Here is a 12,447-nt window from a genome sequence, read left to right on the forward strand (position 1 = left end):
CATGTGTTAGTTTTATTTTATAAATTAGTTATGTTTTGGTATCACATGTTGATTCAGCCAGCCAGTTGGTTCGCTCGGTCACATGCAGTCCGGCACCGGGTGCCGTGTTACGTCCAGGCCCAGGTTCGGGGAGTGACAGAAGGTATCCACAAGAAGGTATGAGAAAAAGTCTCAACATAGGTAACGATCTTCCAGTTCTTAGGAAATTGGATTATGTGATAGTGTTGTAGTTGAAACTAATTAGACCGGACTATGAAGTGAAGTAAATAATCCTTACCACCACGATTTTCAAGTTTGTTATAAGACTATTAACTCTAAGAAGATGACCTTTTTCTTTATTAGTTCTTGAGCCTACTAGATAAGGTCTCACTAAATTCATGATAATATAGGAACCCCATGCATGCGGACTATCTCAGGGATGTAAATGCTAGTCAATTTCTTCGAATTGTAGGTAGTTTGAACTGGAAAGAAATGCGCAGACTTGGTCAATCTGCTAATTGTGAACAAGTAGCATCTATTATTTTCAAACTCAAAAACTTCCGGTTTGTTTTGTTTTGTTGTTGAATATATGTAGAAAAAAATTTAAATTATGTTTTGCCAAATAGAAAACCTCGAACAAGCAGAGTAAATTCAAAAATTACAAATACTGTTGTGAAAAATAAGTATGATTTGTGAGCCATATTTTTGATTTTGATAGGATGTTTTTTTTTTGGTAATCAACTTTTTTTTATTAATCACTAGTGAATAATTACAAATCGATGGCAAGTTTATACTCACTTGCCATTTTCTTGTAAGGACTACATCATACACCAAAAAAAAGAAGTAAACAACTACATATTTAGAATAAGAACTGCAGGATAGTAGCTGAAACTCTTTTACTAGCTCTAACACCATAAACATAAGCCACCTCTCTTGCAATCACGTCCCATCCTCTACTCTTCTGGTCAAATATTCATTGGTTTCTCTCCATCCAAATAGCATAGATAAACTCAGCATACAACATTTTAAATATTTGAGCTCTTGAAGACTTCTCTTTGGCCTTCTGAATGATTGATCCACGTGTTGATTCCAGCAGCTGCTAGGAAGAAACTGGTTTTGAGACTAGCTTGGAAGCTTCTTCCAAATAGCGATAGTGAAGTCACAACTAGTAAACAAGTGGTCTCTGGTTTCTTGATGATTTTGACACAATACACAGTCTATCTCAACATCCATCCCCTAGCTATGCAGTCCATCTTTAGTAAGTAATCTGTCTTGTAGTTGTAGCCACATAGTGAAAACTACTTTTGGTGTAGCAGTGTTACTGAACATCAAGCACTTCTATAAAGGTCTTTGGCAGGATCCATGTAACTGGAGATATATATGTCTAATAATAGACTTTCCAGTAAAGTTGTTGTGCTGAATCTGTTCAGTCAATACTCTAGCTTCCAAGATTTTCCTTACTATCCAACAACCTTGCTGTGGTGGTTTTGCCTCATGAAATTGCTGCTCCTTGATATAAAAAGCATGAATCCACCGAATCCAAAGTTTATCTTGTTTGTGTTCCAAATCCCAACAGGTTTCGGCTATAGCTGCTTTATTCCAGAGTTGCAAATTTGTCAAGTTAAGTCCACCTGCTGATTTTGGAGTGCATACCCTTTCCCAAGCCATAAGAGCTTTCTTAGTTATTATATTTGTCCCAGACCAAACATAGCTCCTGCAGTATGACTCTATAGCTTTGAGGACTTTGCTAGGAATTATGAACATTTGAGACCGGTATGCCTGAATACCAAATATAACAACTTGTACCAATTGTAGTCTGCCAACATATGATAGTTTCTTAGCTGTCCAAGTTGAGATTTTAGCAGTTATCTTCTCAATTAATGGCAACCACCGGACCATAGTCAACTTCTTAGTGTAAAGAGGGACTTCTAGGAACTTGAATGGTAATTCTCCACATGAATAACCAAGGAGGGATAGGATACTGTCTTGCACCTCCTGTTTAGTACCACCAAAATACACTGAGCTTTTCCCAAGGTTAGCTTGTAACCCTAAAGCTTGAGAAATGAGTTAAAACAAGTTTAGAGAGCAGCAACAGATGGCAAATCAGCTTTGGCAAACAACAACAAATCATCAGCAAAACTGAGATAAGTAATCCTCAACTTGGAGCATCTGGGATGGTATTTAAATTGCTTACAGTTCTTAAGATCATTTAAGTGTCTACTTAGGTACTCCATAGCAATAGAAAACAAGTAATATCCCTCTATCTGAGGCCCCTAGCAGCATCAAATGGTTCAGAAGGCTCTCTATTAATCATGATGGTGTAGTTTACTGATTTAACACATTCTATTACCCAACCTAAGAATTTTCCTGGGAACCTCAATTCTCTAAGCACTTGCTCTAAATAGATCCATTCTATAGAGTCATATGCTTTTTGAAGATCTACTTTAATAACACATCTAGGGGAGGTGTGCTTTCTAGTGTATGCTCTAACAAGTTATGAGATAAAATAATGTTATCTGAGATCTTCCTGCCAGGTATAAATCCAGCCTATGCTTCACAAATAATTCCTGCTATAACAGGTTGAATTCTAGCTGCAAAAATCTTACCAATGAGTTTGTAGAGGATAGTACAGCAAGCAATTGGCTGGAACTCCTTAACTGTAGCAGGTTTAGGAGTCTTAGGTACCAATGTAACTGCTGTACAGTTGATTGCTTGGTACAGTTTTTCTGTTGTAAAGAAAGACTCGACAGATTTGAGAATATCAGTTTTGATTACAGGCCATGCTTTCTTTAAAAAAACTGAATTGAATCCATCAATGCCAGGTGACTTATCATCTCCAATAGACTGCCGACCCTTAACTATTTCAGCATCAGTAACTTCTCAACAAAGGTGCACTTATTGTTCATGAGTTAGTACTAGACCCCTTTTCATAATCTCTCTATTGATAGCAGGAAGGGAGTTTGATGAAGCACCCATTAGGGACTTATAAAACTGTAATATCTCTGTTTTGATCTCTGTAGGTTCTGTAAGTTTGTTGCCTGTGAGTGAATTGATCTCCACTATTTTCTTTCTCTGATTTCTTTCTTTTATAACAGCATAAAAATACTTGGAGTTACCATCACCTAAATGTATCCACTTAGTTCTAGATTTTTGCTTGAGAGCACTCTCCTTAAGCAAAGACCACTTTTCAAGGTTTTGTAGAGCAGTTTTCTCTTGTTGCAATAATACATCATCAACATGAGTGTCAATTTGCTTTTGTATCTCTGCCAGTTCTTGCATAGCATGTACTATTCTCAGCTTTAGTCCTCGGAATTCTTCAGCATTTAGTATCTTCAAAGCAGTTCTGAGTGCTTTAAGTTTGAGCCAAATATTTTTCATTGGATATTTATATAGTTGTTGCTGCCACACTTCCTCCACAATCTCCAGGAATTAGCTATGATCAACCCATATATTAAAGAATCTGAATGGAGTCTTGGTAACTATATGAACATCATCCAATCTCATTACCATAGGGGCATGATATGAGATATTAGGTAGGTCATATTTCAGTGTTACATGCCCCCATAACATCATCCAATCATGGTTACTAAATGCTCTGTCTATTCTACTCAAGTTTCTATCTGCCCCACTCTGTTTGTTACTCCACGTGTAATATTCACCCTGCCAGTTGAGTTCATTCAGTTGTAAGTATTGCATACAATCATTGAAATCCCTGACTTCAGTAGCTTACAGGGTTTCCATATAGTCTATCATCAGGTAATAACACTGAGTTGAAATCACCACAGATAAGCCAAGGTAAGGTCACTCCTTGAGCCACATCAGTCAGGTCAGCCCAGAGTGCTTTCCTCTGCTCCATGCTATTATACCCATAAATTACTGTTATTAGATATTCAAAAGTCCCAGCTGTCCCTTTAACCAGACAATGTATGAATTGTGCATCAGATTTTAATATTGAAACTATGTAGAATCTAGGGTTCCAAAGAACCCAAATTCTCCCATTTTGTGCCTCTTGATAGTTGCTAATCAATCCCCAGCCTGGTGCTACAGAATTACTAATACTACTAGCTTTATGTATCTTGACACTTGTCTCAACAATACAACTAATCTAATATTTTTATTCTTGAGGTGCTGTTTAAACTCCTTTTGTTTATACCTCTTATTCACTCCCCTTATATTCCAAAACAACCAATTCATTTAGTATGTTTTGTTCCTCCTCCCCTATCCATATGGAGAGAACCTCTTTTAGTAGGTGCATTAATTTTATCTCCATTCTCATTTGTTTTTACCACAGTTCCAAGAGCAGGAAAATTGTCATTATTGAATTCAGGACTAGTTGTAGTTGTTTTCCATTTACCTGTTTGCCTTGGACTTTGAGGGGTCATCTCCTTTGAGCTTTGTGCTTGCGGAACCGGTGCAGGAAGTGTACTCATGGAAGAGCTTGGTTGGTCTACATGTGTTGCTACCTCTAGTCCAGGTAATGGACCTTTAGTTAGCCATTCTTGGTATACCGTCTTAGCTGCTCTTCTCCTTCTAGGGACCACTTTAGCTGGGTCTTGAGCTTGCTCCATAGCAGGTTTTGGTTCTAGGCAGATATGTCCAACAACAAGGCATTTTTGGCAATATGCGAGTTTCTAGTCATAATCAACAAATTGCTCAAAAGTTACACCACCAGGGCCTTGAACAAGAACTCTATTTGGGCCTTGAACAAGAACTCTATTTGAGAGCTCTTTAGTTACATCAACTTCTATTAATATTCTGGCAAAAGATATTCTTGTTCTCTTTGTAGTGCACTCATCCGCAAACTATGATGTACCAATGAGACTAGTTACTCAGCTGAGAGCCTTAATTCCCCAAAAACTCATAGGAAAACCAGAAAATTTGACCCAAAGTGGAATTTCAGTGGGGTATTTGTCACGACCCAACTGGAGGGCCGCGACGGGCACCCGGTGCTAGCCCACCCGGGCACCTCTTAACATACCTTTACATTCACATCTAGGTGAACCACATATAAAATCATACATTTCTATTCATCAATCATACTAATTCCATTGGGCAACAATACCTTTATATCGACATTAGTAACTATGCCCATATCAATGTACATAAGCCGAAGAGGCTAACAAAATGACGTCCAAAATATAGGCCGACAAGGCCAAACACATCTAACCATATACACATGTCTACAAGCCTCTAAGAAGAGTATGTCATATCATATAGGCGGGACAGGACCCCACTATGCCCATAAATATATACACAAAAGAATAAGTACCAAAAGCTTTAGCTCCGAAAGAAATGGAGCTCCGCTATGTAGTCCCTGAGAAGTATAGCTATGGATCAAGCCTGTCTCCCTGGCCACCTGTGGGTATGACGCAGCGTCCACAAACAAAAGGACTTCAGTACGAAGAATGTACTGAGTATGTAAAGCATGATCAATATCAATATAGAAGCATAATAAGCAACATAAGAAATAACATAAGATGGGAGATAGCATAATCATCGTCATAAGCGCTTACTTTCTTTTCATAGGGACTTTCCATTTCTAATGCGAGGTTGTGTACATACATCTGTATTCGTATCCGTACTCATATCCGTACTCGTTTACATTCGTATCCATAGTCGTATCCATATACATATCCTTATTCATATTCATATCGTATACATATTCTTATTTGTATTCATAATCATATCTATATCGTATACATATTCACATCATATACATAACATTTACATAGCATACCCGACCACGAAGGTTCAGTGTTTCATGAGCCCGACCATGGCTAGGCTCGGTTATCATACATACCTGGCCAACCAAGGCTTCAGGGTTACACATACCTGGCCCTACCAAGGCTTCAGGATTATCCGTATCCAACTGCAGAGATGCGCACGCGTTACATAAGTATATGCATATTCTACCCGGCCTTATAAGCTCGGGGTTCCATAATAGTCATACATAGACACATACACATATAAGCTCATAGGCATCTTTATCATCATCACTATTATCATCATCATCATTATTGTTATCACTATTATCGTCGTTATCGTTACCGTCATTACCATTATCATCGTTCATTACATCTATCCTTGTAGGATCATTCGTCATATGAGGAATTTAGTACAATCGTAATACATAACAAGGATTATAAGCTTTGTAGCTTTTTGAAGATAGAATCATTTGGAGCGCATCATAGGCTCATAGAAGAATAGATATTTGGCCAAAGAACCATGCCTTATGAAAGAAGGGTTAGCCTTACATACCTTTCCGTTCCACTATTCTATCACTTGCGCGCTCTCCTTCAATGCTGACATTTCTACCTTCATTAGAGTTATACTATCATTAGAAAACCGATAGCTAGCATACATGCCTAAGGTTAGAGAAATTGGATACAATCTCCTTTATTTATACGACATTCCTTCATATCGTAAATCAACTCCTAAACGTCAATAATACATTCATAATATCATAACAATAGTCTTTATTTATCCACATTATCAATATTTCTCAATTCACTTCCAATCACCCATATCCATGGTCATAACACACGACTACGTTCATTTATATACATTGCCTATCCCATGTTCTTAACATTATTTATCACATGATTATAATCATAACATATCAAGAGTCACTACTCAACCTAAGCTATTATTCAAGAATGACACTATTCCCACATTCAAGACCCATTTTCTATATTCTTCTACAATCCAAGTGTTTCAACTTTCAACTACCTTAAACAGCATGTAAATACCATAAAACTTACCTTAGATGTTGTAGAAATAAGCTTCGGGTGGGAATACTTCTCTTGAACCAAACCCTAGTTCTCCTCCAATGGAATTTCTTGTGGTCCTCTAACCCTTGGAAGCCTTCTATCACATAAATATTTGATTCTAATCTTTGATCTTCGTATTCTCTTGGACTTGAGTGGAATATTCTTAGAGAAGGGTTTTTGAGCTCTCAACACTTGTAGAAGATGAAAAATGAACTAAAAGAACCCAAGGCATCTATTTATACAAACATTGAAAATTAGCCCGTCAGGACTTCCACGGACACTTATACGGTCCGTGGAACATTGCACGGCCTGTATAAGTGGTCGTGGTTCACCACCTTGGAAAACCTTGTCGCTGCTGGGTTATACGGACCATTATACGGTCCGTATAAAGTTCCACGGGCCGTATAATGTGGTCGTGTAACTCACAGTTTTTCCGAAGTTGTCCTCGTCGTTTCGTTTGATCTCCAATCCGTATACAACCTTCTTAACACTTGTTTAATACTTCATTAACCATACAATGGGCTCTATATCACCCTTCAAGACATCACCACATAAACATTAGCCCAATCATAGCGGAACCTTTCCGAACACGACTTACATTTCGCTTCCTTCAACAAACTAAAATTCACATATTCATAGAACTTCGAAATCTTATTGTATGCACCTCAAGCTATCTAATCCTGATTAACCCTGTAGGGATTTCATAATCACCTTAAGTTCACACTAGCCTATCCACAAGGCAACGCACACACTCGAAAATTTTCGAGGTGTAACAGTATTCCAAAGAGAAATCAAAATCCGGGGTCCATTATTTCAATATGATAGGCCTATTATTATATGTATAGGGTCCTCCATAAAAGATCTCTTGCATATCATCCAGGTCTTGGAACTTAATCACATAATAGCCCTTTTCATGAAGATAAAGATCTGGTTCAGCAACCCCACCCTAATTTTGTCTAACATATCTAAGCATAGCATTGTACCCAGGCACAGCTCCAATAAAGTATGCAATAAGAACACATCTCCATTTAGCCTCGTCCTTCTTAATCTCATCCTACTCTACTTGAGCAACTATTTGACCATTAATTATTGTAGAGGGAGTGTAATTAAGGGTCTTACCATTCTTTGCAGATCTGTTCCCAACGAAGAGGTTCGTCCATGGAGCTTGTTTTTCTCCTCTATCTTAAACCCTTATTGTTATCTGCTCTGACCCATTAGTCGAGTTAGCAGCTGGGATTTGCTTAGTAGGATCAACTTCATCACTATTAGGGTTTGTGGCTGCCACATCATTACTTGAATATCCTCCACCTCACCAATTGGTCTTGAAATTGCTTGGAAAGAAGACGTCGCAACTGGTGTTGGTTTGCCGGTAAGGTTAAGCCTCTTAGCGACCTCATTAGCCCAGATTTACCAGTTGTTTCTTTTCCTCTCAGAGTGCATGGTTAGTATTGGTTTCTCTACTACCCGAGTTTGCTTTTCCAATTTTTGCTGCAATCGAGCTCCAACCGAGCTCCCAAAGGCAACAATGGTTTCTTTCCGCGGTCATCCCCGTCCTTTGCCACCTCTCTTTTCCATCGCACACACCTCGGCGCACGTTAACTAACGTGAGCTGAGAGCATGAGAGAGGGAGAGAAAATTATTTTTTAAATGCTATTATTGTTTGTTTACTGTGGAATATGGGGCCGTGATATTACATGAAAGGATTTTTGTTTGGCTCTAGAACACAGTTGCAATAAAAAGATACAATATCACAAGTATACTGGACTTCGCATATAATTTCAGTTTCTACATATTTGATTTATTAACACAATTGTTTGATTATAATAAATTTATTGAGAAACCTCACACAGTAGGCTTCTTTAAACAGATAAATCATGCCGAACATTAGCTGTAAAATATGATTCACAGTTGCAAAATTTAGTTGACATAAAATTTTTCTATCAAAGTGCCACCTTATATATAATCAAGCAAAATCTTACTTAAGACATAAATTATATTATGAAATTAGAATAAAGCATTTAACTAGCAGCATTTTGACATACATGTTAAGATTATACTTTCAAATTCAGTTTTAGCTAGTTTCAAGGTTAATCAAGCTTCATGTCACGCTGACAACAAAATAGACAAGAACAGAGCTTTACATGTTATTTAATGCGTGCAAATCTTAAAGGTGATTCTTAAGTGCGGAATTTATTACCTCAAATTTTAAAACATAAATCTAAATCAAAATTGATTCAGGTAAAAGAACACTTGCGCTTACGATTCAATATACTAACATGAGTACCGACCCATAACTTCTTTTCCTAAAATGCTTAGATATCGAAGAATGTGATTGTTTGTCCTTTATTCATTTCACATATAAAAAGTTTTGACTTATTTAGAAAAAATGGGACTTCATACTATATAAGAAAAAGCATCTTTTTAAGTATAAACATTTAGGGAGCAACTTAATACTACATACTTAGCCACTCTTTTTTTTTCCCCTTAAAGGCCTAATTCACCAAATATATTATTGTACCAAACATTATTATTTTTCTATTATATTTTTTTTTTAACTCTTTTGAAGAAATTGAAGTTCATACTATATAATAACATCTTCCTATGTAGATAAACAACAATAACGACAATATAGTTTGAAAGAAAAGACAGGTACATTGAATAGTTTGTTCTTTTCTGTCCTACTAGTTATGCTGATAGCATCAACAGGTCAGTTTCTTTTGTTTACAAACATTTGTTTTATTGTTAAAGATTAATATAAAGGTTAACTATATTCTATCAGAAAATGAAGTGCGAAAGTGATTACTTAAAGTTACAAAACAATGCCAATAGTTTTTTTTCAATTCTAGGACATAGACAATTAATTTGCATATATCTTTTTCTCATATTTTATTATATTGCCTTATCTTAGAAGATTTTGGAAATAGATTTGAAAAAACCTATAATGAACTTTTAATTTCTGGTTTTGTTCAAGTAGATGGTTTGGATTGCTGCACTGTCACGCCCCAAAATCCACCCTAGACGTGACCGGCATCCGACGTCATGAACAACATCGGAAGAACCTAAACGACACAATAATAATACTTGAACCCGCCAGTTTCAACATTCACCTCCAACAATTTATAAATTAAATGTAACACATCATGAACACATGAATTAAATCATCGGAAGTCTTTATAAGCAATAGCCATCAACGTGGCAAACGCCCATTAAGTCGTACGAGACTTTTGACAATCTACCCACAATTCTGATAACTATCTATGGAGCTTCTAAGAGACATAACAATCGTCAAACTTCGGGACGCAGCCCGGAAATCTAGAATAATAAACGAAACAGGAAGTGTCCCACGAACAAGGATGTGGGCTCACCAAATCAGCAGAAGCAGCAAATTCTCTTAAGTGTCGAACGTATCACGAACCTGCTCTTCTCCGTTACCTAACATACCATCAAAAACAACAATGGTATGCCTGAGTACTTTCGTACTCAGTGAGTGCCTCGGGGACAACAAGTATTATAAAAATAAAATATAATAATACATAAAGAAATCAGTTCTGAAAAGATAGCATAAAAACAGTCATTCCACTTTGTGATTCTCAATATCATTTGTTAAACAGTTTACAAAGCTATTAATCAGTATAAAAAAACAAGTATTCAGCATGTGTATCTCCATAAGAATTATCAAAACCGATTATAAAGTCTTTTGTTAAGTTACAACTTTTAATTATGCCTTTCAAATTGATCATGATTGTCAACAACAGTTCCATGAGAGATTATGAATATTACACATGCCGACACAGGCCCAAGAATCAATCACATCGAGGGGATGATCGTAGGGTTCCCTTGTCACAACGCACCACACCGGATTATAAAGTCTCGGTGACCACTCATCCTCCCGAATGGCTAGGCATAAACACACTGGAATATGAAATCCCTGGTGACCACTCATCCTCCCGAATGGCAAGGCGTAAACACACCGGAATATAAAAACCTCGGTGACCACTCATCCTCCCGAATGGCTAGGCGTAAGCACACCGGAATATGAAATCCCCGGTGACCACTCATCCTCCCGAATGGCTAGGCATAAGCACACCGGAATATGAAATCCCCGGTGATCACTCATCCTCCCGAATGGCTAGGCATAAACATAACAATAAAGTCCGTGGCATAGAAGCCGATTCACAAATTGTCTCAAAGCAGTCACACCGTCAATAACATTAAAGTTCATTTCGCATATCGATCAACGAAAGACATATTAACTTAACTCCTTACGATTTACCATGCCAAGCATTTCACTTACGAATTCAATATCACCACAAGCCACTCACAGGAAACAAGATACAAAGCAAGCCACTCATAGGCAAACTAATCAATCAATAGATACTACGGGTTAGGAAACCACGGAGGCTAATCGTCCTCTGGACTAGCACAACAATAGATACTCCGGGCTAGAAAGCAACGGAGGCTAATCGTCCTCTGGACTAGCACAGTAATAGATACTCCAGTCTAGGAAGATACAGAGGCTAATCGTCCTCTGGACTAGCACAACAATAGATACTTCGCGCTAGGAAGCAACGGAGGCTAATCGTCCTCTGGACTAGCACAACAATAGATACTCCGCGCTAGGAAGCAACGGAGGCTAATCGTCCTCTGGACTAGCACAGCTTGCCCATACATGCCCAAACACAAACAAAATACAAATCATGTCATATTACCAAATTATCAATCATAGCTTAGAGCCGAATCTCACTTCTTAAGTCATCATCTCAAATAGAGGCATTTCAAGTTACAACCGATTGAGAATCTTATTCAAATATCTTATTTAATTTCAAGTTTAAGAAACCCATTTAACAACAAAACAAGTTGAAGGTCCAACCTTTAGAAGATTAAGTTCAATCATCCAATAATGGAGAAAAGCGAGTTTCACAAAGTAGTATAGTTCGTGTAAGGTTCGATGCGGGCTTGACCCTACACACGCATGACCTTGTCTAAAAGAAATCATCTTTGTAGTCAAATTATCATTACGGGCCATTATGCCATATTGAAAGGATAAGTCATTCCAACCAATGTTTGAAAACGTATAACTTCTTTACGAAAGATTTCCATGTCTTAAATCATCAATGAGAATATCATTACCAACCCTTAACCATCATTATTAAGCATATCTTATAGAGGAAAACATTCATAATATCACATACATATATAGGGTTTGATACAATCTAGGTTTAATGTGGGTTTGTCCCCTCACACACATTAACCATCATTTAAACATGAATTAGAGTTCAAGGAACATGAAAAGATTGCTTTTCCTTTCATTCATTAAAGGATCTTGAATAAAATTTATACTTCCAAATTCAAGAACAACAACTTATCAACAACATCCACAATTATTTTATACCAATATCCAACCAATACTATCCATTTAATCATACCAAAACAGCCCCCAAGTCATTTGATATCCAAAAGTTATAACCGAACTTTCAATGCCATTTTCTCTATTCTAACTCGTCAAATCTATCAATGATAAGGGTAAGAACATCATTAAAATCTTAGACATACCTTATATGAGCAGCCACCACGAAAACAACATCCCCCAAGTTCAATTTGTAGCTTAGAACGACGGCAACAACTTGTTCTACGCTTTATCCTTCACGAGCCTCGGGATTCGGGGCCTCGAACTTGATCGATTCTCCACTTTCTCTCT

The 12,447-nt window shown here is 37.3% G+C and overlaps 1 protein-coding gene across 1 annotated transcript; it reads right to left on the reverse strand.

The window, feature by feature from the left end:
- Positions 1-1,317: 1,317 nt before the first annotated feature.
- Positions 1,318-4,547, reverse strand: LOC132601275 (uncharacterized). The gene is made up of 6 exons (XM_060314374.1): positions 4,217-4,547; positions 3,710-3,888; positions 3,487-3,639; positions 2,952-3,309; positions 2,586-2,855; positions 1,318-2,033 (listed from the first exon to the last, which is right to left on the reverse strand). The coding sequence occupies exons 1-6, from the start codon at positions 4,545-4,547 to the stop codon at positions 1,318-1,320; spliced, it is 2,007 nt and encodes a 668-aa protein (XP_060170357.1).
- Between the last annotated feature and the right edge of the window lie 7,900 nt (positions 4,548-12,447).

This window comes from Lycium barbarum, chromosome 7 (assembly GCF_019175385.1).
Source record: "Lycium barbarum isolate Lr01 chromosome 7, ASM1917538v2, whole genome shotgun sequence".
Lineage (NCBI taxonomy): Eukaryota > Viridiplantae > Streptophyta > Magnoliopsida > Solanales > Solanaceae > Lycium > Lycium barbarum.

What these genes read in the sequence shown, in the direction of transcription:
- LOC132601275 (XM_060314374.1), bottom strand. Translation starts at nt 4,547, where the DNA reads ATGGAGCAAGCTCAAGACCCAGCTAAAGTGGTCCCTAGAAGGAGAAGA. An exon ending in TAATGCACCTACTAAAAGAG is followed by an intron (nt 3,889 to 4,216) that starts GTTCTCTCCATA and finishes GTCTGGTTAAAG; the next exon opens with GGACAGCTGGGACTTTTGAA. An exon ending in ATAGACTATATGGAAACCCT is followed by an intron (nt 3,640 to 3,709) that starts GTAAGCTACTGA and finishes CTCAACTGGCAG; the next exon opens with GGTGAATATTACACGTGGAG.